The sequence below is a fragment of the Abrus precatorius genome, unplaced genomic scaffold (assembly GCF_003935025.1).
Source record: "Abrus precatorius isolate BTA unplaced genomic scaffold, Abrus_2018 Scaffold3, whole genome shotgun sequence".
NCBI lineage: Eukaryota > Viridiplantae > Streptophyta > Magnoliopsida > Fabales > Fabaceae > Abrus > Abrus precatorius.
Genome location: NW_020874373.1, coordinates 3,615,427 through 3,643,235, shown reverse-complemented (window position 1 = coordinate 3,643,235; position 27,809 = coordinate 3,615,427). Strand labels below are relative to the sequence as shown.

Genomic DNA, 27,809 nt, shown 5'->3' with positions numbered 1-27,809 from the left:
TCATGTTGTGGCTTACATATTTTACAAATCACTGAGTGGGGACCTCTTGCTGCTACCGACATCCTCGAATCAGAAATCCAACTAAATACAGAATTATAATCTCAAATTTTTTTCCCAAATATAAAAAAGAAAAAAAAAATTAATCAACCTTAATTTTAACAGAATTACAACTAAAAATTAGTAACTGCAATTGCGATTCTATCATCCAAATGAACGCCTATTATGTTTCGACACACAAATTTGATAATTAATTAAACCCTACTTAGTTTACTTTCATAATAGTATTTTTACCCTCTCTTTGATTTTAGAAAAAGAAAATATTTTTAAGGGATTTACTATTTCATATTACCAAAGGGATCTATACTTCTATATAGTTTTCTTTGTATATTTCTTCTTTCTTTATGGTCTCTTTGCGCGCGTGTATAAAGAGAGAGAGAGGGAGAGAGAAAACTAGCACACTGTATTACAATTCATTTATCGCAAATCCAACGACAGTGAAAATAACCTTATTTTAAGCGGCAGAACTGCAAAGGTCCAAAAGTGCAAATAGCCAGATCACACAATAAAAGGAATGTAAAAATGATGATTTCATTTGAAGTGTTTCACACACGCCGGGAAAAAAACCTAAGCGAGAGTAATGGATAATTATACAAGGTCTAAGAGACTAAAAATCTCACAAAAATAATTTTATTGAATATACAATAACTCCTAAAAAAAAGAATGCTCCTCTCACTAAATTTGCTAATGTACAATTTATTGGGCCAAAGACCTTTTCCTACTGTATAATTTATGAAAAATACAACAAGAACAGAGACAAAAGACTCTGTTTAGAAGAGGGCTGAGACCTTGCCCAAGTGTCATGCTGACTGTGCAGCTGTTGTTGACGAGCAGGAACCTTCTCCCGTGATTGTTAGCTTTGCACAATCAATGGGGGTGACATGTTCCATATCAGACAACACATTGTCAGGCAGGAAGGTAAGCAACCATTGACGGACAATATTTTTGGAACTGCATATGCATATTCCACTTTCCACGTATCGTTGTGAAAAAAAAAAAAAAAGACATGGAACGGGGAATAAAGGTGTGTTTAGTTCAGAGCATAATGAACTCGTTCAAGAAGTTGAACCACCTGATTTACAGGAACATGGGGGGGTAGTAATGGCTTCAAACTTGATTTAACCATATCTGGTGGCTCAGAACACAAAATGATCTTTTGCTGCATGCTCGTCAACTCCAGAAACTGGGTCAACATGTCACCATCAAGTATCTTGGGTACTCCAACCTAATATAAAACAGATGTAAGCAAACATGAAGATTAAAGGATCAAGAGAACAAATCAAGGATGTGAATGATCAAATCTATTCCGTGTAAGGTATTGTGTGATTTGTGTCTCAACCATTTTCAATCAGTGTGCATGTATGTACTTTGTAAATTAATTTTAAAAAAAAAATTAAAGAGGAAAAACGAAATGAAAATAAATCAAAATAAGATAGTAAACCAAAGTCCTCACTGGATTTTCACGACTGCGAAACTCATTATGATCATTTCCAAGAACAGGCGCAGTCAAATGATGGACAACAAGTCTTGCTTGCACAGCTTCCAAGAGCTCATATTCTTCCCTACACACAGCATAAATAATGTTTCTGACATGTCAAAACTCAAAACCAAACCAAAGGATTATAGCATCTCCCTAAACCAAAACTCATCAATCAATTGAAAGATGAAGATTGAATATGTCAATACACTGTCTAAAATTTCAACACAGCTGAAATCACGGGATTTTAGGTTCAAGGGAGAGAAGAGAGGGAAAGGAGACTTTGTGTAATATTCTATTGTGTAATGAAATGTATTACCAAGTATTGATGTGTTTATAAAACCTAGAGCACTAATCTTTATTTATACTAATCATAATCCTAACCATAGTAGTCAATTCCGGATACCGGCGCAGAGCGGCTAACCTAAAAAATGCTATAGCGGGGATAACGGTAGCGGGATGACCGCTATTCTGAGGTTTTAATGTACACACATACATGCTGAAAAATATAAAATTAATATACAAATTTGGAACAAAACAAAAAAGGAAAACTCAAATTAGAGAAGGAAATAAATAAAAAAAAGCAAAGGGTGCAGGAGGAGCAGCCATTGCTTCTACTTGAAGCTTTGAAATTTGAAACAAAACAAAGTTGGAGAATCAAAACAGAGAAAGAAATAGAAAAAACAGAGAAAAGTAAATGAAAGGAGAAATAAGAGGAGAGCTGACAGGAGAGTTGAAAGGTGAGTTGAGGGGCTAGGGTCTGTAAGAGGGAGGGAGAAGATTCAAAAAATGAAGGGGGCTGAAATCTCAATATTTCCCCCCTTTAAAAGCTCCAAATGTTAAAAAAACAAAGGACAGATTCAGAAATTTTAAACAGAACAGAATAGCAGCAGCTACAGTCGTGATTTCCGGCCGCTATTCGCGACGCAACAGCAGCAACACTGAACCACAGCGCTACAGGGTTGCCATGGTGGAACTGCACCACTCCGCTCCACTACGCCGCTATTGATAACTACGATCCTAACTAATTAGAAAAACAAATCACAACATAGCACAAGCAAGTGTAGATTTAGATGTGATTCATAGTGTTTCTACTCTCTGTTTCATGTAATTTTCAACACTAAATCACTAGAATGCAAGAAATCCACTAAAGCTCCTATATTGGAATAGATGGTCAACCATCTCATCATCAAGACAATAAAATATCTGAATAACAGCCGGAAGGCTCATCCACCCCATGTAATTGGACTGTAGTTGTAAAAGAAAATAAGATGAGATGGTATGTATGTAGATACTTCTCAATTGCAGTAGATCTGGTGCAACTCAATTAAAGAAATACGAAAAAAAATCCTGGTACAGTATAAAAAACTAGCAAATTTCCCAGAAATACAGCTTCAAAATTGGATTATTTTTCTACTGCAATTTTTGGATTGTTATATGATGAATTTTTGGATTGACACCAAAACTAAGGATATTAAATGGATAGAATTAGTATATGGATGGAATATAATGTAATAGAGTCACTTTTAAGGTTCCTTATGAAATGAGGACGGAACAGAATCACTCCGAAGAAGTTCCACGGGTTATGAAGAAAACTTCAGGCTCATGTTGGTTATGGGCTTATTCTGAAAAGAGCTTTGAAGAGTAACATATTTGGGCTTATTCTGCATTACCTTAACATTCCGACTAATGAGAAAATCTCTTGCTTTCACCCAACAGTAACAAATGATTTTTCTTTTTAATAAAAATCACCCTATAAAACTTCTATCCAGTTTATAGGGAGTAGTTATTGCCTTAATCTATTAAAGAAGAAAACTATTATGAGTCACACATTTAGTAAAATAGAAAAATGCCCCATGTGGAACTTACATCATGAAACTCTCTTACCTAATAGACTAGTCTTTTAAGTTGAGTTCTACTTATGTACTTAAGTAATAATAATTGGTGTTTTTTTAAGAGTTCAGCTACGAAGTCAAAAAAGGCTACTTATAGGATAGATTAAGGTGTAATGTACCAAAAATTAATGGGGGAGTGAAACTATAAAAAAGAAACGGCTTCTCATCAGATCAGTGTCGATAGAATGAAGATATCATGGACATCAACTCTTAAAAGAGGAGACTGTTACAAGTCCCACATTAAGCAAAATAAAGCTTAATGTGGTACTGAAGTCATGAGACTCTCCCACCTAACTGACTGATCTTTCGTGTTAGACTCTGTCCATGTACTTAAATCATAACAAAAAAAAACAACTTGAGTTGATAATAAAAAATATTTCATTTTTTACCTGAGATTGATATCAAGAACAAGACACTATGTTGAGACAAAATTTATCCTAATCCAATCAGACTATTCACAGGGGCTAGATAACGTTGTCTACAAAATCTTTCAAGCACTCAATTGGCCAGGCCTAGACTGCTATACTATCTCACCAGCATCCATGCATGATAAAAAGTTCCAGGCAACAGCCAAACCACACCCAACAATTATTCACCTTGATATTTATTAAGATTTACTGCCAAAAGTGATTGGTACCTTGATAAAGGGATGAAGGTTATTATGCTTCCTAACAGAGTACTAGCAATAATAGTATTTTGTAGTGAATCAACACTTGTCTTGGGGCCATTGCCACCTTGCAAAACATCATCAGCTGGAAGTCTGTATGAATATGAGCCCTGCAATAATAATTTAAAAAATTGGCAAGTTACAGAACAAAACATTACTAAATCCAAGAGGAATACATGAACACTTATTAATGTCCTAAGAGTGAGGAATCTAATAGAAAGTAAAGATTTCCCAAGATATGACATCAAAACACATGGATAGTAATGGAAGAGCTTGTGAAACATGCCAGAGCACTTTTGTTTTGGGAAAACCCAGAGTAATCCTTCACGCCAGTCACAAAAAATATATCAACAATGAAGCATGAGATGATGCACCAACACACATTTGTTCAGTCATTGCAAAGGCTACATTGAAACATTTTTCAAAGAGTTTGACTCCTTTATAATATATTCATGAACAAAAAGTGTGGCTTAATATTTTGTTTGCAATAATTTCAGGATTCCAATTAAGTATCAGTTTCTGCAGCATCATAACCTAGTTTCAAAAAAATGTGCTGATGAAGATGCCAGCCTGTAAAGACTTCACAAAGGGATGAACTCAACTCTGATGAATATGTTGCAAGCCTGCAGGCGACATGGTAGCCAACCCAACAAGTGGACAAGGTGAACCCAACTCCAACAAGGTGAATAACCTAAGCTCCAACTGAGAGGAACAACCCAAAACAGCAAGCTCTGCTTTGTTTGTGTACTGAACAGAGAACCCATCTTGGAATTGTGATTTGTCTAATCTATATACTATGTATACGGACCTATGAACCTATGTTTGGTTTATTGGCTGCTTATGGATATTTTGAAGCTTGTGATTCAAAGTCTTCAAGTATTTAACTGTCATTGTGATTTAACTTATATTATTATACATTGTTATTTTGGTTTGCTTTACTATTTAAGTTGGAATGTTGAATGTTATTATGAACGTAGTATTAGATTTTTTTTTTTTGATATTATGATGGGTGTTTGAAACTTTGAATTACTAATTTTTGTATTAGGCAAACTCTTACAAATTTACTTGTTGAGTCTACTAGTCAAGTTTATGAAAGCTCCATGAGTTTGTTTGCATAGACCTTGACTATTATTGAACATTTTAATCTAATATTATATCGAAACTATCTCTTGCAGAGTAATTCGCATCATTATGGTGATTGATTACAACACACTTCATCGGCATTTGACAACCTCTGCTTCAAATCAAATTTCAATAAAAGGTGATGATGACATCTAATGCATATTAATAACTGTTCTGCCAGGACATTTAGAGGATATACCTTCCTGATGCTCATGGCTACCTCTGCCATGAAATATGTGCAGCTTAATGTCAAGTTGCATTCTGGACTTGCATTTTCTGATGCAGGAAAGCATTAACAAAATATGGTTAAATTCTTGTTTTCATGGAGGAATATAAAATAATGAACAAATAGCTTTAAGTATGCCAAGAGTATAAAAATAGGGTTCTTTAAAACTCTTGAACACCATTGTCCATTGCAAAATGAAACGAGGCAATAGTAACAGCACATCTATTAAGCAAAAATTGACACCTTTAAGCATGGTACAAACAGCTCAATCCATTCACAATATGAAAGGTGGGGGCATACTCGAGCTGTGAAAAAAGCTAGCTACCATACAAAACCACAAGGTCTTCAACATAATGACATTGTATTTATTCCACCATTAATTAGGAAGACTAATCTATAATATGAGCGAGCAAAATGTTCAACAAAATTTGATTTGATGTTCTCTTATTAAGTTCAAACCTAGCACAACCAGAAATAACATAAATGAATATGCTAATTAGTAGCAAAACATAATAGTTCATATTTTTCAAACCTTGGTACCAGAGAAAATAAAATTCCAAAGACAGACAGTAACCCCTAGTTTAGAAAGTGCCTAATAAGAATCAAATTACACAGAAGGCTTAGTTCAGGGTTACCTTCCCAATGATCTGTACATAAAACAGCAATGCTTCCTTTACGATCTGAAACAACAGCTGTATCAGCATCCATGAGAATGCAATCAGCGACTAACCTCAGTGCTGGATCACAGTAAAGTTGCTCTAATTTTCTTGCTTCCTAGCATAGAAGATACAAATTAAACAAGTTCAGCATTGGCTTTTCTTAATAAAGAAACATCATAAACCATAACAAAATATCAATAGAAGAGGACCATGATAATCATCTGGGAAGCAAAATCATTACAAGATAAATATTTTTAAAAAATAAACAGAGATTTTATTAACATAGAAGAAAAAGATACAAATGAAAGACGATAAGAAATCCTCAACAACTGAAGAAATCAAGACCAAGAATAAAAGGGGAAAAAATGACAGTCAAGAACAAGAAACATGCAACAGAACATGCCAATGAGTGCTTCCCCTTTTGCACCTCAATCTTATGATAAATTTTAATACAAAAGGAAATGAAGAGAGGGATATGAGGCACAAAAAATATGAACTTCTATTAGGAAAGGAATACAAAGGATAACTTTAATATGTTAGCCTTAGTAACTAAAACAGAAAACAAACAAAACATTAGTACATAACTGCTCTCCAATCTCCTTGCATACCTACCAAGGAGATTAAATACAAGGCAAACCTCATTTTCCTTTAATTTAGTTTTAAAAAAAGTAGAGACAACCATCACTACTCACCTCATGATAAGAAAATAGAAGGATACCATCACGACAATCACCAACAGCAATTCTAGAAAAATGTGCAGTCAAAGATGTTATCATGAAACGCGTCCTTCCCATAGCATACCTCCTCACTCTTTGGGGATTGTCATTTGGGAAACCGCAAACATAGAACTGAATAGCAAGAAAGTAACTTCATGAGTAGACTATGTAAACCAAATGCAGATACTAGATAAAAAACCTCATGTGGATAGAGAATTTGAGAAAGGATGGGACAGTGACGAAGTGACAGAATGAATAGAGAGAAGGCACAGGTTTTGCAACTTACAGTATTGCCGGCAGATGCCAAGAAGTAACGATCAAGATAAGGACAGATTGCAAGTGCCATTCCCTGCCATCTAGTTGCACAAGCCAGTCGAAACTGCCAAACTTCATTTTCATCAAGTTTGATGCCATCAGAACTATTATCATCAGGGCTACTGCCAAGGCTACTGCTCGATAGCTGTTCAGGAGCATATGCAACAATTTCATGGAATGGAGAAGTTTTTTGAGATGATGAACCTGCCTTGGAACAGAACGTCATTGAGCCACTATCTGAATTTTGCACATGATCAAGGCAGAGAACAAGAAGACGACCCTTGCAACTGCCATAGAAGCATCCTATTAGAATATGTAATCACTTTGAAGTGCATAAATTTCCAAAACTAGAACTATTGGAAAATGGTATGAACACATTGACTTGTTTCACCATCCATCATATACATGCACTACAGGATTAAGTACATATAAAAATGCAAAACAAATATATTTGAAAACTCCACCCCTGGCACTTTGTGGCATTATTATTGGAAAATAATGCTTGACAATGACGTTTCCCTTAAGGATGCAGCCAAATCGAGTTCTGTAGGATGTTTTCCAAAATTATTGTACCTAAATTAGTAGTGTAAAAAGAGAGTTAATCTTGGAGGACAAAAACTACGGTAGTTTGGGATACCTACATGCATTTATTAATTATGGAAAATTGTAGTTTGGGATACTCTATGAAATTAGAATGCACTTATTATTTTTTCCCCCAACGATGATAGGTGAGATGCAACATACAAGCCTTAAATGCTATATATCACATTGTAAGATTCTTAGTGCCCTTCTGTTTATATCTGTCAGGAAAGGAGTATTTGAATTCAGAATAATACACTGCCACTCTCAAGCAAATTGACAATATGACACTTTCATGAAGAATAACAAAGATTTTAACTGACATCCTATATTGGCTGTGGTACGGGCAATAAGGCATATGCTGGAGTAGGCAGTTACTGATTATTACATAAAGTTTAATTTATCAATTATGCTGGGTATATTTTTTCTTTAACATACAAATATTGCATTATTGCACATTTGTGGGACTCAAAGCTGACATTAAAGCATGATTCAAACTCTTCTTTTGGTGATTTGAGATGTCTACACTCCCTGAGAAAGAATTTGCAACAAGCTGACCATCAGCTTAGCTCATTTAAGTCATACAAGCCATATGCAGTTCAGGAAAGATTCATAACCAGCAATTTTATAGTAAGAGGAAATAATTCCTATTGATTAGTACGTGATATAAAGCAAGAGGGAAAATAAAAATACAAGGAAGCTAAATGTTATACCTCTCAGCCTCACCACTGGGCATTATGGCTGGACCAGAAGACAGACTAGTTCCAACCACAAGCACCTGCTCACTTCCAATTCTTACTAATTCCATGGATTTTCCTGTTTCTCCAAGTTCAAATCTAAAAGATGACAGTACTGACCCACTAAAGGGATCCACACAACATACATCAGACAAACATGTACCACAATTCAGTTCAGTCCTCATCACAAGCAACATCTTGCTTTCATTGTGATACAGAACCTTCCGTGGAGTGCCCTCTAAATGAAACTTCTGCATATTAAGTCTCTTGCTGTGGACCATCTCCACCTAAGGCATCAAGTGACGAATACAGTATAAGTCAAGACAGCAACACAGACAAAAAGAAGCACACACACAACATGAAACAAGGAATGAAAACAGTATTTATTTCTCAGTAAGGAATGATATCCAAAGAGGGGAACAAAATCAGTCCAATCACCAAAAATGTATAGACTTGTTTGTCTCCACATTAGAACAGATAAACAAACTATACCCAAAGCAACTTTACCAAAGCAAAAGAAAATCCACTTCCTGCAGAACAGAGTTCATTCGGTTTTCCTAACAGGCTCCATATGCTTCTTATTTTGTATTGAGTGTGTAATCTAAATCATATAAATAAAACAAAAGTTATCCGTGACACTGAAAATCAACCAATAATATTAGGAGACTAGCTGATTGAAATGGAAAGGAAGTCCTCTGCCTAATAGGAATTCAAATGCACAAAAGAGTAGAAAAGATAACCCAAAACAGAAATTCAAATCCAGCACCATGAACTAAACTATTGGCAGTAAGACAACACATATAATATATCCCAAGACTTCTCTATGCATTTAAATCTGCCATCTGCAAGTATCTTCCAATCCACTATAAGTTATAAGAGATAGTGCAACCAAATAAATAGTGGAAGAAAGAAATGTGGCATCAAGTGCTACTGTAGTATGATTTTCTTACCAGATGTAAACTGTTGTCTGCAACAAATAATATTCCTTTTGGACACTCAACAGAGCATACAGGAGTCACATGTGTGGATGGTTGAAATGAGATAGAAGTATAGGAAAGGCCGTGTCTTGCACTATGCAACAGCCAAGGCCTATCACTCAAAGCAATTATATCAGCATCAAGTGTGTCACTCAGGGGCACCAAGAAAACTGGAGTAATGCCAATGCGACGAATAGCAATCAATTGAAGCGTGCAAGGAAGGTCATTTCTCTTGTCAAAAGCATGAGTCACAGAATTTACCAAATTAATAGAAGATAAAGCAGTATCCACCACATTTATTGGTGATGGAGATGATTCTGCCGGCCACTCAAAGCGAAGGAGCATTCCATTCCTCAATCCAGCAAGAACATAATACTTATCAACAACTACAAGCCGTACATCTTGAGGTACACAGCCACTTATAGCAGTCCCCACTGTATTTGTTAATGAAATTGTCCCACAAGCAGCTACTGTAACTCCTCCATCTGGTGCAAAAGACCAAATTTCCACAGAAGGCCTATGTGTGCCAATAACAAAGGTTTTATTGACATCCACTCCACTTTGAAAAGAAGAGGTGCAACTATCATTTTTTGGTGAAATGGATGAATTTGATTGTTTTTGCTCTTTTTTTTGTCCAGGGATGGAAATGCATGATAATTCATTCTGCAGTACCAAATGTTGCATTTCATAAATTTCATATTGATAAGCTGATAGCAATCTAACCCCAAGGATAAACAAAAAGCACGGATTAGAGGTTGACACAACTATGAAATTATGCCCAACTGCCCCCAAACTGATATTCACATTGTCTGGACACCAAGATGTGCAAATAGGAGAGGATAAAGGGATACCTTCAGAATGAGCAGCCTTAGTGGGCAAACAAAGCTTAACAGTAGATTGATGGATCTGAACAAGCAAACCATCATTCACAAGGCCACATGCCAACGTACAGACATTAGGTTGGAAACCAACTGAATCAGTGACGTCAGTAAAACTTAAGCCAACTGACAATATTCTGGTCTCCTCAACAAATGATAGAACTAGAAAAGAATGATACAAATCAGTAACTCTCATTCGTACAGTCCAAGTACCAGTTACCCCTTGATATATAGAAGCAGTCCTATGGAGTTTTTCTACATTAATACCATTCCGAGTAATCCTTAATGACCCCTCAGGTGCCACACCACAGCAAGCAAATATTTGACCATGCTTCTCATCATGATAATCCACAACTGCCATATCCAAGATTGGTGCAATGTTTTGAATAGGATTTGTATAACATAGCCTTCCATCTTCCAATTTCAGGATCACACCATCCCCCATTTCTACAAGGGCAGCTAGATATCCACCTTCAACCCACAAAAGTGTTTTACAAGGTAGTCCTTTATAGAGACACTCAGACAGATTAACTTTAGGGCCTTCAGAATCAATAAAAACTTCGATCATAAAAAATTCCCCAGTATCTACACAGAAGATCATCCTAGGATCTTTATTATTTCCAGGTTCCCAACTCCACGAACATATGTACTTGTAACCAGAATTAGCACCACCATTATCACTGTCTATGCACATAGGATCAAAATCACTCAGCTCCAACAAAGCACAGGCAGCAACACTAAAGCGTTCATCATCAACATCATGTAATTTACAAGAGTCTTCCACATAATTCTGCTCTTCCATGGCATTGGGTAAAAAGTTTAAGTTTGTCTTACAGACAGAAGATGGGTTGCGATGATCTCTAAGATCCATTAAGAGAACATCACCAGCCCTGAATAGAAATGCAAGTCCACCAGAATTTGGAACTTCAACAATGTCATGTGCCAGAGGCCCAGCTTCAACACACTGAGAAATAACAAAGATTTTACGTGCTTTAATATTCCATTCCAATAATAGCAATTCATTTAGAAGTGCTCCTCTCCTGTAGGGCAAAAAAAAGCCTGGTTTTCAGAACGTACACATCATTGCAAACAAAGACAGAAGAAACAAAAGAAGCTGACTTCCATTATAGAGATGTCTTCAAGACTTGAGACAAACTCTTGGCAGTGGCCCACATATGAATCACTATACCTATTTAAAATAACAGCCAACACAGGATTATGCTCTTTGCTTGGTTGTCTGGAATCTTGTGAAATAAAGCACATGCTCCAAATGGTACCACGTATGCTCGTTCTCTGGATGCTTCTGGAAGTACTCGCAATCCCTTCACTCTCAGAAGGATATACTATTCTCTGGAGTTGAGGCAAGAAAGATTGCATAAGAATATTTCTTCAAACAAAGGAACAAATTTATCAAAAGTAGACAAATCTGAAAATACAAAAAAGGTGAATATATAATGCTACTAGTAAGGATATCATGATTCATGAAAAGTAAAGAAAATGAAAGGTTAATAAAAGAAACCAAGACATTAGATCCTTCCAAATTCCAATCTCTTTGAAGATTGACCAAAAATCATTAGCTCAACACCATAATGATGACACCACCAAAAACCCTGTCCTATATGTACATCTAGTTTGCCACAATATAGTCTATACCACCAGCAAAACTGCCCTCTATTATAGTCATGTATGCATTTTGCCAACCGATGCTCACATGCAGCTTTTCTAAAATAAAGGATGGTACAGTAGTTTTGGACCTCATCAATTATATCACCACTGGCTGTTGACAAAGAGAAAAGAGCCAGCCGATCTTCAAAAGCACTGACAGCAATAAAAGAACCACTGCAAAAAGAGAAGCACTAGAGTTATAATATTCACAAAAGTTTACCATGCTTTTTCTCTTTATCCAATTTAACACTGCTAAATATAAAACCGTTCACAAGTCTTCATCCAACAGCTTAAGCTTTCAGAAGAGTAGGACCTTGACATGGCCCAAATCTCTTTAACCATGCAGTCAAAAGTTTAATCCTTGTTGCTCACAAACTTCTAAATAAAAGCCAAATTTCAACAAAAGGTAAGTTGGGCCTGTGCATTGTCCATGCTTCCAGCTCAAAGAACTCTTGCATGAAGTAATGCGCTACATATAAAATAATTCATGAGCCTTCACCTGCCAGCTTAAGTTTTTAAGAGAGTTGGCCACGAACAAACATAATCCAGAAATGCACTTTAATATGTAGTTAAGAGCATATCTTAGCCAAAGAATTATAAAATTAGATCTCTATTCTATTAATCTATTAGCAACATGTATCGCTAATAAATAATTAACTTAACCTATAAAGAATTACCTCACTAAGCATTAGGTACTGCTTTATTGGCATATTTTAAATTTGATTCACTGAAGCAGTGTAAAAAGCTTTACAAAACATATGAAGCCAAATGTTGAAAAAAATAGTTAAAAGTTTTTACAGGAAGTGAAAAATATTAGTTACTCTGATGATTTGTCATGTTTTTGTCTATCAATAGTTTCACATTTATACTGAATGTAATTTAAAATGTTATTCTAATACTCACAGTACATCACAATAGATCTTAAAAAGAAAGAGGTCTTGATACCACACTGGCATAAAGTGATTTGCATATAATTTTGGGCCAGACCAGTGTTGCATAGATCACAAAAATCCCTCATGTTCCTTTAAATGGGACACATATGACCCAAACTGCAGAGCTCCAAACATACCAAGAGCCAAGTTTTGATTTCCAAACAAAAATGAACGAAAGCCACTGAAGAACATAGTAGAAAATGAAAGCACTATAATTCCAAAGATTAAGCTCTTTGAAATCAGAGGAGGTACTACAGAGATGGGGGAAAATCTTTTAATTCATATGCATAATGAAATGAAACGTTTCAATTTTACTTTTTTTTATAAAAAAAAAGATGTATACATGTGGATCACACAGTTATTATTAGTTGATCACATTCTTTTGTGACCAGAAAAGAATCACCTGGAATCAACTGCAAGCATTCTTCCAGGAAGATCCCTTGTGTTTCCAGGATTGGACAGTTGAATGTGTGTTACAGGAAAGAACCTACAAAGATGCACAAAGAAAAAGATGAAAGCTCTAACAAGTTAACATTCCTGACGTGTAATAAGCAGTTATCATGTTATAACGATGCAATAACGAACCAAAAGCATATATACTCCCCAATAATACCTTGTACCAAATACCAATACAGACCAAAAAAAAGAGAGACAAAGACAAGGTGAACCTGTGCATTTCATTGCAAAATGTGAGCAAAGACAGCTTCCCAGAATCAGATGTAGCAACCAAAAGGTCTTTACCCCACAACTACAGAACAAGAAGAGAACTCAATGAAACCCAACCATGGCAAAAAAATATACATACCTATCCACACACACCAAACTAATTTCATTTAAATCAAAACAAGAAAATAAAAAACAACAGTTAGCCAGAGTGGTAAAATAAGCAACACACCTGGGGATCACGTGAACGAAAATTCTCATTCCAGGGCAACACAGCAAGATCTTTGATGGTGCCAAAAACAGGTTGATCACAAACAGATTGAACATTACCATCCTCATCAATGACCACCAATTCAATAGATGTCTCCTGAAATCACAAACGAATTGGAGCAGCACGTTATCCTAATCCTAATCAAATAAAGTGAGTGATAATAAGAGAAGCACAGTTCAGTTCGATTGAGCTACACCATGAAATAATAGCAATACACAAATTTAAACGTTTATTGAGCGAAGAGAAAAATAAGGAGGACCTTGCCAAAAACGACGTCGTAAGAAGATGGAGAACGAATGTGAGCGTAGAGGACCTGAAGAACGACGCTTCCTCTGAGAACGCACTTAGAGAGGTAGTAACGCGAGGAGGAGGAAGGCGAAGAGGGACCAGGCTTCGCCGAAGAGCATTCTTCTTCGGAAACCGCCATTCGCGATTAGTTGGAGTTTAGGTTTGAGATGATTGATTGTTTCCCGAGAAATTGAAGAAAGAAAAAGCTCGAAATAGCGTTCATTGAGACTAGATGTGTTGGCGCGTGAAGATGAACATGCTGATGCACTGTGCAAAGTTCAGTAGACGAAGAAGAATAAGAGGAGAAGAGGGGTTTCGTTTCCGTTTTTGTTGTTCTGCATTCATACTCAAATCGCAGTAATAGTAATAATACAAGATGGGGGGGGGGGGGGCAAAGGGGGAGACACTATTATTCACTGTTTTTACACTATTAATTAGCCTAAAAACTTTATTTATCTCTTTTTATTAAAGTTTTTAAGATTTTATTTATTCAATGTTTATTAATAAATAAATATCATTTTTTACAATAATTTATCATGTAAGCTTTAGATATAAGATGATTCATTTTCCATTAAGTGTAAGTATTTGAAATAATGAAAAATAAAACACATAAATGCGGGAAATGAAGTATATTTCTCCCATTTTTCATTTTGATGGTGTTTTGTAAAATTTTTAGGTGCTTTGTCACTTTCTAGTGTTTTAGTTTTCTTTTTCAGTATTTTATCTTCTCACGAGTGTCTCCCAGCAGCAGCTCTATTTATTTTCTATTATAATTATTTTTATTTTTTAGATTAGTCATTGATTATATTTATCTTTTCATTCAAATATTTTCAAACTGCACTTAAAAGGTGTTTGGAAGAGTTTTTAAACGTATTAAGATAATTTTTGGTCTTTTATAATTTTTTATTTCATATTATTTAAAAAATGTGAAAAGATTACTATAATGGATACTTTAATAATTTTGATAATTAAATTTATAATTTTTTAATTGATAATAATTTATTAAATGCTTAAATAATTTTTTGGCCTTTAAAAATGAACCCAAGCAAAAGATAGAAATTCTTTGCACAATATAAAGGATAAATGAAATTTTATTTGAAATAAAATGATAACTCCCGTGCTTTGTTTGGATTAAAAAGAATAGAATAAAAAAATATAAAAAAATTATTGTTTTTTATTTTGTCGAATAACTGATGTTCAGTCAAACTGAATTAATTAGTTAGATAAATAAACTTGTTATTTAATTTACGTTTAACTATTTAAATGTTAAACTTAATTTATAGATTTAACGTTAAAAGAATTCATATGTATTTGCATTATGTGAATAACTAATTTAATATTGATATTATCTTAAAATTTAATACTTTATATATTATTATCTTATGTATATATTATTTTTACTTTTCTTTTGTTTTTTCTTAAAAAAAAATATCTATCTTCCCTTGATTCTTTTTAGATAAACAGAGACTTTTTTTTTTGTTTTTACATCTTTTTTAAAAATTTAAATAATTTAAATTTAAATGAAACACAGCAAACTTATATATATATATATATACACGCAAAGTTATATACATAAAGAAACCAAGCTTAAATTTGTACTTTTTATCGAAATTAAACTGAAATTTTAAATTTATTTAAATTAAATAAATACGCAATTAAGTTTTGTATCTAAACAGCTTAAATATTAACTATCTAAGCTAACCTGATTGATTTACATCAGTAATTAAATTTATTTTAAAAGATAAAACTCCAAATGCATGTTTTTTTTTATTTGCAAGATGTAACCAAAACTAAATTAAGAATGTTTTTTCGTTTATGTACAAGACATCACGCAAATCATACTTGAGGAGAATTAGATTGCTTAATACGATGAAGCTTTGATATGATAATTAGAGAGTTTGTGAATAATTTTTTACTAATTTTACGAAAATGAGAAAATAGTAAAAGTAAAATTATACGGTTAGAAAGAAGAGTTCGTGGCTGCCACTGCCACTCCGTTTCGCCGCCTGAAAAACCGAACTTCCCTTCAAAATTAAACTCTCCACTACAAGCGATGATCCTTCACAACCCAACATTTTAGATCTCATTACATTACCCATGTCCGTAAGTTCTCTTCTTTTTTCGTTTTCTTTCAAGATATTCAAAATGTCTAGATAAATTTTTCATGGGTTGTGATCACTGATCACAGTCATAGGTTCGGCTAAACGGGGTTGCATTCTGTGAAATTAGGTTGTGGAAACTTCTGTTTTAGCATTTAGGTACCAATGTTTTCATCTTTGACATTTGGTTTTATAATTGATGATGATGTCTGAATCCTGATTTATGAAACATGTCTTTAATTCAATATTGTGCATCAGATGCTGAATTTTTTGTTGTCTAATAGAAGACCTAGAAGTCAATTACTGGATTCTAAAACAATGAATTTGAAGAAATTTAAAAGTGATTTCAAGTGTATCATAAGTGTATATAGTGATGATTTGTTATTAAATAGGATATAAAAGAGTATATAGTGATTATTATTCCTGAAACTTTCTTTCTAGATATTATCAACCATGGACCCGCCTACTATTGATGTGGACCTAGGGTCTGAGAAGATTGAAGATGAGAAACAGGGAGGTCCCTCATTCCATTGTGATCTTTGTGATACCGAAGTAGTTCACAAGTTGGCTCAAACGTTCCTTCCAGGTCTAGGCAGTGCTTGTGTTGATAACACGTCGGGAGATCTCTTCAAGACTCCTGGTTCTGTGGCTGTTGATTTGAGAAAGGAAATGATAGAGTATCTTACCCAGAGAAGTGAATCATTTGTTGCTGAGTCTGTTATTCTGGAAGGTGGTCCGGACGGTGAAGTATCAGATCATCCTTTTGATATCATTTCTAATTTTGTTGATGACTTTGTGAGTTCAAAGAGGAATTTGTTTAGTCGGGTCTCTGGATGGCTGCTGAGTGACAAGAGAGAAGACAAAATTGATGATTTCGTTCAAGAGATGGAAATGAATGGGTTTTGGACCCTTGAAAGAAGAGAAACAATTGCAGAAACTTTGCTTAAGAATGTTGACTTCGAGAACTCGTATCATTGCCAGATGAGTTTTAATTCCGCAGAAGAACTCGCCAATCATGTTGATGATTGCAACTTCAGATCTATGATATGTGAAAATGAGGGATGCAATTCCAGGTTTTGTGCAGCTCATTTGAAGAAGCATGACTCAGCTTGTCCTTTCAAGATAATTCCATGTGAACAGAAGTGTTCTGATACCATTATGAGACGGGAGATGGACAGGCATTGTATAACTGTTTGTCCAATGAAGCTTGTAAATTGTCCTTTTTATGCAGTCGGTTGTAGATCAGCTGTTGCACAATGTATGATTGAAAAACACCGTTCAGACGACATTAATTCTCACTTGTGGCACTTGCTTAAAGGCATCCACAAGGAAGCTTCCGGTGACGATCTTAAGAGACGAGTGGAGCAAATTGTACAGGTCAGTCTACGTAAACAATAAACACGGAGTATTTTCTATGTAGCTAAAAAGCCTAAAACTTTTTCCAACTAGTCAGTACTTTTTTTTCATACTCTGAAGTTTAAGTGTAGACACAAAACATTTTTTTTGAAAAAATTTATGATCCACAAGTGAGTGAATTCATAGCATTTGAAAATATTTTTCTTTTAATTATTGGTGGTATACTAGAGGAAATTTGTTTTTTTTTTTTTGTGAATGAGGGTATATATGGAAGGAAATCATTGTCGTTGGATAAAATCAATGGAAAAAGTATTGAAAATGTGGCCTCTCTTCCTTTTTGTCTTTATACATCATTTTTGTTAATTATTCAGGAATCCTAAAATTTTCAATGCTAAAACATTTTACCATTGGCTGTGCCTGTTTCCACAGCCAAATTGGCTCGTAGCACTACCTAATTAATGTTAAAGATTGTATTTGACAAATTTCACTTTGACAAATTATACATTAATTGTTATTCACAATATCATATATGCATGCTTCCTATCCAGTTTGTACACAGTAGATTTATTAAAAAGAATTTTTTCCCCAAATGTAATTTCATTTGTATAACGAAATGTCACACCTGTTGATGTTTTTTGCTTTAGACATTTGTTTTTCAAGTTCTAGTGAATTTTACTTCCTCTTTTGGGGAGCAGATTGCAGAGAAATACGGATATCTGTCTTTCGATTGCCCATTTCAAATAAAGCAATAGGCTTTGCATTACCTCTTTGATCACACCCATACGACAGAATTGTTGTTTATCTCCACATGGTTGTGTTAGTTTAAATTTTTTAATAATTGGATTTGGGGACGTGTTGGACCGTGAGTTTAAAACTTACAGTTTAGTATGTCCTACCATTATCATTTATGGGCGTTGGATAGGCACCTAGAAGGGGCTATAGCTGATATATTCAAGGCACTTTCTTAATTTGATTATAAAACCTGACTTTATGTTGGATCATTCAAGACTTCGATAGCATTTTATAAGTGGGTTAAATGGAATGGTTCTGTTATGATCTCCTCAGTTCAGGCCCTTTTAATGAAACCAACTTTTTGACCTTGTGTCTTGTTATACTGTATTTTACAATACATTAAACAGAGAATAAAACCCATATGTAATGCTCCTTCCTATTTTAACGCATCTACTAAATGTTATCCCATCTATTGCTACATTCACATTTCTCTGTGAGAATGCACAATGCATAGAAAGGCTATTGCAATAAAACATTCCTGAGGTCATCTGCACCCCTTGCCTTTCCTTTAATAAACACAATAAAGCATGTGTGGTTGTTTTGCCTCCTCTGTAATATCATTTAATTTTTCAGATAGTATCCTGACTCTGAGTTTGAGACAGAATTTGGTTTTATCCTGGAGTTGATAGGCTCCGTTTGTGTCTTAAAATCTTCCATCGAGGAGACAGGAAATATCATCAGTTACCATTTATTTTGCCTTAGTATTGGGAAGTGATCACCTTGTTATAATGAAAATTCAAATTTTTTAGTTTCTTGTGATAGGCATCATCAAGCAGCCGGTTAGCAGCAGCTCGGGATGTTCGATCTTTAAACTTTATCGTCAAGGACATTGAAGCTAAGCTTGGGCCTTTCGAAGTTCATGCTGTGGAGAAAAGCAGTTCAGAGACTGTTGCTAAGAATGAGGATAGGGAAGCTACTGGTTCCAATCTGAATAATAGTGAACAGAGCACACAAGCTCCAGATATGGTTAATTCCTCAGATAAAGCTGAACCAAGAGACATGGTGAATATGGATAGTGCAGTGAATAATGCCAAGAAAGAAGAGAGTGACGCTAGTTGCATTGAAAACAAAAGCTGTGAAGAGAGGACACAGACTTCAAATATGTCTAATTTATCTGATAAAGCTGAAATTAGCCTACAGAATGATGGCAGTGCACAAGTTTACGATGAGAACAAAGATGCTGCAACTAGTGAATTAAAAATCAAGGGCAAGGAAGAGAGTACTCAGACAAATATGGAAAATTTATCGAATGAAAAAATTAGTGCCACAAATGAGAGCAGTGCAGAGAATACTATCAAAAGCAGATCTGCTGAAGACAGTAAATTGGAGGATAAGAGCAGTGAACAAAGCATACAGAATTCGAAAATGGAAGCTAATTGTGATGCAGAGAATAATGTCAAGAACAAAGATATTGAAGATGATAGTTTGAAAGAGTGTACAAACAGATAAAGCTGCATGATAAAGGATATAGTGCTGAAAGTAATGTCACTGAACAGACAGATCCAGTGGAGACTTTGTTGAGACTTCCAACAGTGCTCACTTAGTGAATCTGTGTTTAGTCTTTCCTTTCAGAGAAGGATTGCAATTTTGCAAGTAATTAATGGCAGATGCTGATTTATTTATTTATTTTGTTAAGCCCTAGTATCTTTCATTGATAGCCCTTGCCCTTTTCCCTTTCTGTGGTTACTTGTACTGTTTTTCTTCATCTTTTTCTAACGATGAGCTTGTATGACATTGGATCTTTCAGTCTTTGAGCTAGTTTTTGCTAGCAGCGTTATTATTTTCCCATTGATTAATTTTACATAATTTCCTTTCTGTAGACAAGCATCTGTTAAGCTGTTTAAAAGGGGGAATCCTAGATTCACATCACATAGCTAATAGTAAAGCGATTATATCAGCACGTTTATATGAATTTCTTTCTTAACAAATTTACGATTTAGCTAATTTTCAACTTATGCTAAACTTGATTATTACAAGATTTTTGTTCTTTTCTTCTTTTGGTTTTGTATACAACAGTGCCAATGAGGTTCGAACCGATGATCTCATGCAAACCATTCAATTTAGTTCTAATTAATGACTTCCTTTATTAGCTAATGCTGAATTTAAATATATTACACTTCTGATATATCACTAAAATACTTTAACATATTTTACTAAATCTCCCTATATCGTTAATAATTGTAAAGATGTTATTTTTTTCCCAAACATTTGTAAACGTGAATGATAATGTTATGTAATTTTTAGCACTTCTATTCCAATTCTTAAAAACGGGAAATGAAATAAAAATAATATAGTTTTATAATTAGGAATGGCAATGGGTAGGGTACTATAATACCCATCTCCATACCCGCGTTTTAAAAAAATATATGTACTCGGCTCCATACCCGCATGGGTATGACATTAATTCCTGTACTTGTGCCCTCTGGGTACCTATATACCTATCTTTTACTCATTACTTGCACTTTTTTGAAAAAAAAAATATTTATAAAGAAAAATATATTTATATAACTTCACATAAGTAGCGTAATAATACAAAAATTCAATATGTAGTTGCCGAATAAGGTACAAACATAGATAAAAAATAAATATTCAAAGATCATAAATGTTAAATGTATCTTAATATAATAATTTTATAAACTAAAAGTCTTAGAAATAATAAGTGAAACTAAACACACAAGTTATTTGTCAATGATAATCCTATCTTGTGTGAGATTTGATCAATTGTTAATGTCAGAGCGACAATGAAATAGATCTATACAATGGTTGTCCCTCCTTCGTGTAGGATCACTTGGTGAACTCTTGTGATGACATTGACAACTAACCTAATGAATAACATTTCATAATTGTTAGGTTTTAATGAGAAAGACATTGAGAATGAGAATAGAATTAGAGTAGAAAAGTTCAATACTAACAACAGAAAGTGGATACATAAAATATTTTTTTTAACTTTTAAATTTGAAATTGTAAGAAAAATAATAGATTTAATTAAAATAATATAATTAATATATATATTAATACTAATATTTTTAACTCATATACTATACGAAAGTATTTTATCAAAAATACAAATTTTTAAAAAATTATTTTAATGAATTAAATATTTATAATTTATATAAATTTTAAAAGAAAAAATTTGAATAAAAGATAAATAGTTATAATAAAATTTTATAATAAAGAAATATACGTGTATATTAAAAAAATTATATTTTTTTATCTGAAAAAATTAACAAATAAAAATTAACAATAATTTTTTATATTTTGAACGTGAATAAATATAAGGATAATATTATTTAGATTCAATAGATTATAGTTGTGCTTGTAATACCTATGTTGCATAGAAAAATATTATTTTAAATTAAAATATAAAAAATAAAATTTAAATATTATTAATAAATAATTTTAAAGTATTATTAGGTGATTGTAAAATTTATAAAATATTTATAATATATTTATTATTTATCATTCACTTTATGATTTAAACATCAATATGATTTTATTAACAAAAATATTTGTGTAAAAAATATTTTATGTGTGTCATATATAAATAATATTTTAAAAAAAGTCAATCTCATATCACTATGTAATAATTAAATTGTATTAGCCTAATTAAATGATATAAAATAATAAATAAATTTTTCTATTAAAAATATAAACCAAAATAAATTTTTTGCTTTACTTTATTATTAAATATATTTTAATAATACAAAAATTCAATACATAATTATAGAATAAAGTTCAAGCATACACACACACACACACACATATATATATATATATATATATATATGCGGGTATGAGGTGGGGTGAGTACTTAGATACCTATACCCGCACCCATCCCTATTAAAATTTGCAGATTTTTACCCATACCTTGTAAATAAATTTTGCGGGTGCCCATCAGGTACTTTACCCATTGTCATCCCTATTTATAATTATTAAAAAAAATACTAGAAATGAAAAGGAAAAAGAAAATACTATAGGTATTCTTTTCACTTGTGTTTAAAAATGTTAACATACTACTTTTATGATTTTTTTGGGGGGGTTAATTTACATTATTTGGATTACTTGAACTCAATAACTGCTTAATTAGAATAGTCTCCTGGCAACTGATCTACATATTCAATGATCATGTTTTATGATTTCAATTAATGTGTTTATTATCCTGATCAATAATTGTGGACTTACGGTAGTAGAACTGCTAAGGCTGTTTGAAACCTTGATTAGCTGCCATTCTTGTTAGTAGTTTGAGATGTTCGAGGAGTACAAACAAAATACGATGGATGTTACTACTGACATCAACTTCCATTTAGGAAAATGGTGTAAGATTACATGGGCACAAACTGGCTTTCGAAAACAACCTCATCAATAATAATAACACCGACAAGCCAACAGCACATAATAGATTATTGTTTTTCCTCTAGCAAATGATACTTTTGTTCGATACTGCCGTAATAAACTAACGCCCGAATACTATTCACAGTACGAAGATACTAAACAGATGATATGATCCATGTCAGATCCCCCGTGCTAAGGCCAGAGCAGGAATTGGCGAAACAATTCAAAGAGAACAAGCCCACACTAAAATGGGCGTAAAATGAAACCAAGTTCCCACACAAATAAATCCCCATCAATTTCTCAAATGCAACTTTAGATAAAATCCACAAGAAAATAATACAGTACTAAAATGAGAACCATAATGTTGTAGTGCATTAGTCAAATTATCAAAACTGGGGTACAGAAGATAAATTTAAATGCAGCTTGTGCTATATGTCTTCTCTAATAAACTTCAAGCACGAATTCCCAACTGAGGTACAGAAGATAACTTTAAATGCTAAAAGCTAGTAGTATGTGTCTAATAATCTTTAAGCACGAACTCCCTTAAGGCTCACCATGCGAGTAGATACATCGCCCTGAGGTCCCCTCAATGCTGAACCTTGAGTATATCGTCCACTCTGATAGCCAGTACCTGTTCCCCGTCCCATTCGGTCCCTTGAATAGCCACTCCCACCCGCTTGACCCAATGCCATTGGCCTTCCACCACCGCTGCCATACCCTGTGCGCCCACTGCCTTGCCTTGGCTGAGAAAGGGACAAGTCTTGCCACCTACCACCTAAAGGGCCTGTTCCACTACTGGCAGCAGCAGCATAGTCCTGGGCATCTCTCCGCCTTAGAGGCAGATCCAATCCACCACCGCCTATCCTTGCCTCTGTTGCTCTTTCATTACTCTCAGCAAGGATAGATAATTTCTCTGTCAACTGGAATGCTAATGCCTGCAGCCTGGAGTGTTCAACATCTTGGAAAACAATGCACCCAGTTGGCTGGTCCCAGCTTGCATGAAGCTCCTCATTGATCATCATCCTACTAACAATGCTATGAGTGCGAGAAACAGAGAGGTCAAAAATTTTTGTGAGCTGATCAAGACTCAAAGATTCATAAGATGAAGAGAAGGTAAAGAGATATGTTCTCAGTGCCTCCTCCTTGATTTTGTCCTTCAGCATTTCAAGCACAGTATCCCGATTTCTCACAAATTTCCATACATCAAGAGAGACAATAATGTCAAAAGCCTTCTGGAAGTCTCCTTTGCTAAGAACCCTCGTGGCAGCCATAACATGATCCCTGACATTTTCTGGTGGACCAGTGAATGTTTGTTTATCACTGACCTCAAGCAAGCGACGGAAAGTCTTACTAATGACCTTGCGTTTAGCATCATGAATGTTTGCTGCCATATTGGGAACTTCCAGTAGCATAGCAGATACAAGATGCACAGACTCCAGAAGCTCAAGATTTATGTGCATATGATATGGCATCTGACGCCTTCTTTCCAACCTTTCCTGAAAGAGAATTGAAAAGTTTAACTGTGATGTCAAATGTAATTTTGACAATTCGAAAACAAATGCAAAAAACCTATCCTTGTCCAGAAATGCACTTTAAAACTCAAATGACTTGCCAGTAGCAAATTTTTCATCATACAAGCTGAGGAAGACAACACTATAACAGTAACTAGAATTTAAGATTATGAAGACTAGAATGAAAGTTTGAAAAAATCTTACAGATTAGCAAGGTAGATCAAGGCCAATACAAAATTCAATGATATTATTTCAATGCTTCAGGTATTAAATGGAGCAATTTGACCATGGCAGCCAGGAAAAGAAAATCAAATAGTTCTACTTTTAACTTGAGGACTAATATAAGACAAATGAGCAGGCCCTGGCAAAATCAATCATTTCTCTAATGGGTGCATTGATGAACAATTTGATTAACAAAACAAAATCAACCTTATATATCAGATGCAGCATTGCTGTTTGATTCATTGTTCATGAATAACACTTCTACAATTCCTTACAGCAAGCAGACAAAAATGTGCACTACATAATCCAAAACCCATAATTATTTAACAGCCAACAGATCCACAGGCCTGAAAATGAGATAAAAGGAACAGAAAGCCTGAACTACTTGCCCAGTACATCAAGTATCGGCATGCTAAATAAATTATCACAGCTTCATGTTACTTCAGTTTCTTTCAGTACAGTTGCAGCTTTGCTTCAGATTCTTGACATGAAACCGTTTCTTAGGAAAAAGGTAAAACTCTTCACTGTTAATTATTGTGTATCTAAGTAGCTAAAGAAATTCAGATCATTTTCTTGTTAATTGCAATGCATGTACATATGAAACATACAGTTTCACCAAACAAATCAAAGTTAACACTAAGTCCCTCGCTGCAGACAAGCACCTAACCTGAAACTTGTTAATGGCAGACTAGGGTGAGAACAGACCGACTGGGGATCTATGTCTTTTAAGATGCGTTTCAATATATATAGCATATACAGTAAGCATAATTGCAGAAACATATATACATGCACACATCTTTCAGCTACTTCCTTGATCACAATAAATGCACTAAACTCATAACTTACGTACGAGCCTAAAAAGCTTCTAACTTATCATGAAAAAACCATTAAAAAAATGGGGATCATTACCTGTTCTGGAGTCTTCTCATGATAACGACTTTGTGACACGCCTTGCGCAAGCAACTCCTTCACCCTTCCACCAGAATAAAGTTCAGACAGACAGCCATGTGCATCAGAAATCAGTCCAACCCGAAAAGCGCATAAACCTAACTGTGACATAGCCCTGTTAAAAAGTATCTGGGTTGAAATGTCCATATGCTGAACACTATCTTGCAAATGGCTCATAAGCAGCAGATCGCGGGCTATCGAAAACTCATCAAGAAGAGCATGGTGATAAATATCACAGAGCATTGCTCGTGCTTTAGTTCGCTCATCTCCATATTTGTATATCAACGATACCAATATATCCATTAGGGTCCTGCTATTCTCAGGGAAGGTGGGTTTCCGGGCCACAAGTTCTGGAGTAGCAACAAATGCAGTCGGAATTCTGGATTCCTCAAATCCTTTCGACTCCTCACTTGCTTCCCCTCCATTATCTCCATCTTCAGTCAGCTCAGCCAATTTTCTCATGGCATCATAAACCTCTTGTGGTTTGTAATAGATGAGCTCAACCCTCCTTAAGGCTACCTTAGAAGCAGCTTTGAAATCTCTGACTCTTTCAAGATATTCCTGGACATTCTGAGCAAGAACCAGAAATATGGGCTCATCCCTGAGTCTCTCAACATAATCACGTGTATGAGGATCTATACACTGCAGGCTCTTGAAAAACTCAGCATCAATTCTTTCTAAGAAAGCAACCAAGTTACCCCAAACCCTAATTGGTCCACTGTAATCAGGGCCTTTCTGAGTTTCATTCTCATCTGGCTCCACTGAATCATCAACCACTATGTTTGAGTACTGCACTAGAATATCAAGAATGATCAACATGTTCTGTACACATTTTTTCCATACATTAATGGGCATATGCCCATTGAGGCCTGGATTAACATCAAACTGAGCAGAAACGACACTGAACAGAATTTCAAGCTTCTGCGCAGGTGTCTTAGCAACCTTTGTTAAGAAAGTAAGTTGCTCAACTTGTTCAAACCTCCCAGTTCCCTTCCTGCCCCTAGCGGCCACCACCTCCTTGAATTTTTTGTTAACAGTGTCCCAGGTGATCTCACTAGGGTCTTTCATGAACTGCCTATCCATAAGCCTGTCTTTCCTGCTAAGCTTTTGGTCCCAATGACCTTCACCAGCATCTGCCTTTTCATCTTCAAATTGTGAAGCTTCCGAATCCGATTTCAGCTCCGGCTTTCTAAGCTGCTCCGGCTCAATAATCTCATCATCACTCTCATACTCTTCCTCGCTCTCCTCATCATCTTTTTCATCCTCACTCTCCGGATTCTCCCTACACTTATTAATCAAATCCTCATACTGCTTATTATTCTTCTTCAACTTCTGCTTCATCGAGTTCAAGGCTTTAGCATTGCTGCTACTCATCTTCTTCTTGGCATCCTTATTGGCCAATGCCTGAGCCAAGAAATCTTCCAACATGACAAGTGCCTTGATGTAGAGATTAGGAACTTTCTCCGATTCCGTCACACGCATGACCTTCTCAAGCTGCTTGTTAATCTTGTCAAAGCTCTCTTGCAAGCTCACCCAATCATTGATCTTCATGCCATTCTTCATTTGGTCAACAGTGGAAGCCATCTCCTCAAAACGCTTGTCTTTTGCTGACCTCACAACGCGCTTTTGGCCATCGGAATCATCACTGTCACTCGCATTGTCCTGCAGGTACCTGCTGGTCACGGCTTGACTAGCAGATTCACCCACCGCGGTTTCATCCTCCTCATCGTAATCACTCTCCTCCTCCTCCGAATCACTTCCACCCTATAATTCAATAATTAAAAACTATGTCAGACAAAAAATTCAATCCAATAGGGCAAAATAATTGAAGTATTGGGAATATGTCAAAGACCTGGGTCCAGAATCTCGAAGCCATCCTTAGTCAAAAGTTGTGAGTAGCGACAAGAAACTGCGAATGAAAATAACGGTATTATTAATCACAATTCCGAAGCACGAAACATAGAAATCAGATAAAAATGGATATATATGTATTAATTGAACAAAAAGCAATAATCGAGTCACAACGATTTGAAATTTTGACGTACCAATTTTGCAAGTGGCGTCTTCTCTGGAAGATGAATTCAGGCTGGGGAAGAGGAAGAGGAAGCGGAAGAACAAGAAGCGGCTTGGCTACTGTCTGAGGAAGTCCATATGAGTCTACTTAGGGTTAGGGTTTGTAATATTTGGGCCGGTTCTTGTTACTCACTGGGCCGAATCCAACTTCACAAGTTCACGTACATTACTTGCACAAACTATTCTTTTCACTGTATTTTATCTTTTAAATTATTTAAATAAAAATAAATTAAAGATGACTATGAATATTTTCTACTAATAATTAATATTTTGTTATGTTAAATAGTGAAAATTTTAAATATATGATATTTTTTAATTAATAAAAATATTAAAATTAAAATATTTCATATTT

General features: G+C 34.8%; 3 protein-coding genes across 5 annotated transcripts; 1 reads left to right on the top strand and 2 right to left on the bottom strand.

The window, feature by feature from the left end:
* Window positions 1-569: 569 nt before the first annotated feature.
* LOC113862617 (pre-mRNA-splicing factor prp12) lies at window positions 570-14,480 on the bottom strand. 3 transcript variants are annotated; one of them, XM_027495693.1, is made up of 15 exons: window positions 14,096-14,480; window positions 13,798-13,932; window positions 13,571-13,650; window positions 13,306-13,389; window positions 12,060-12,144; window positions 11,495-11,655; window positions 9,401-11,345; window positions 8,427-8,737; window positions 7,106-7,421; window positions 6,796-6,951; window positions 6,080-6,218; window positions 5,418-5,494; window positions 4,067-4,206; window positions 1,511-1,619; window positions 570-1,282 (listed from the first exon to the last, which is right to left on the bottom strand). In XM_027495693.1, exons 1-15 carry the CDS (start codon window positions 14,261-14,263, stop codon window positions 1,088-1,090), a joined length of 4,101 nt encoding a protein of 1,366 aa, XP_027351494.1. In that variant the 5' UTR covers window positions 14,264-14,480; the 3' UTR covers window positions 570-1,087. The 3 variants fall into 3 exon arrangements, with proteins under 3 accessions (XP_027351494.1, XP_027351496.1, XP_027351495.1); XM_027495695.1 differs by having other exon boundaries at window positions 779-1,282; window positions 6,065-6,181; window positions 6,792-6,951; XM_027495694.1 differs by having other exon boundaries at window positions 779-1,282; window positions 6,065-6,218.
* A 1,609-nt stretch (window positions 14,481-16,089) lies between these two features.
* LOC113863286 lies at window positions 16,090-20,187 on the top strand. Its single transcript, XM_027496814.1, has 3 exons — window positions 16,090-16,227; window positions 16,665-17,600; window positions 19,134-20,187. The coding sequence occupies exons 1-3, from the start codon at window positions 16,222-16,224 to the stop codon at window positions 19,818-19,820; spliced, it is 1,629 nt and encodes a 542-aa protein (XP_027352615.1). The 5' UTR covers window positions 16,090-16,221; the 3' UTR covers window positions 19,821-20,187.
* A 2,820-nt stretch (window positions 20,188-23,007) lies between these two features.
* On the bottom strand, window positions 23,008-27,543 carry LOC113861373 (eukaryotic translation initiation factor 3 subunit C-like). The gene is made up of 4 exons (XM_027494152.1): window positions 27,430-27,543; window positions 27,237-27,293; window positions 25,346-27,148; window positions 23,008-24,199 (listed from the first exon to the last, which is right to left on the bottom strand). The coding sequence occupies exons 2-4, from the start codon at window positions 27,258-27,260 to the stop codon at window positions 23,231-23,233; spliced, it is 2,796 nt and encodes a 931-aa protein (XP_027349953.1). The 5' UTR covers window positions 27,261-27,293; window positions 27,430-27,543; the 3' UTR covers window positions 23,008-23,230.
* Window positions 27,544-27,809: the final 266 nt, after the last annotated feature.

Bases quoted from the DNA above. Each gene is read 5' to 3' on its own strand.
- LOC113862617 (XM_027495694.1), bottom strand. From the start codon at position 14,263: ATGGCGGTTTCCGAAGAAGAATGCTCTTCGGCGAAGCCTGGTCCCTCT. The intron at 13,651-13,797 runs GTGTGTTGCTTA...CTTGTTCTGTAG, and splicing joins TTCGTTCACGTGATCCCCAG to TTGTGGGGTAAAGACCTTTT. The intron at 5,495-6,064 runs GCCTTCTGTGTA...TTCCTGCATCAG, and splicing joins GGAAGGTAACCCTGAACTAA to AAAATGCAAGTCCAGAATGC.
- LOC113863286 (XM_027496814.1), top strand. The intron at 17,601-19,133 runs GTCAGTCTACGT...TTCTTGTGATAG, and splicing joins GAGTGGAGCAAATTGTACAG to GCATCATCAAGCAGCCGGTT.
- LOC113861373 (XM_027494152.1), bottom strand. From the start codon at position 27,260: ATGGCTTCGAGATTCTGGACCCAG. The intron at 27,149-27,236 runs GTCTTTGACATA...ATTGAATTATAG, and splicing joins CTTCGAGATTCTGGACCCAG to GGTGGAAGTGATTCGGAGGA. The intron at 24,200-25,345 runs GTAATGATCCCC...ATTCTCTTTCAG, and splicing joins ATGAGAAGACTCCAGAACAG to GAAAGGTTGGAAAGAAGGCG.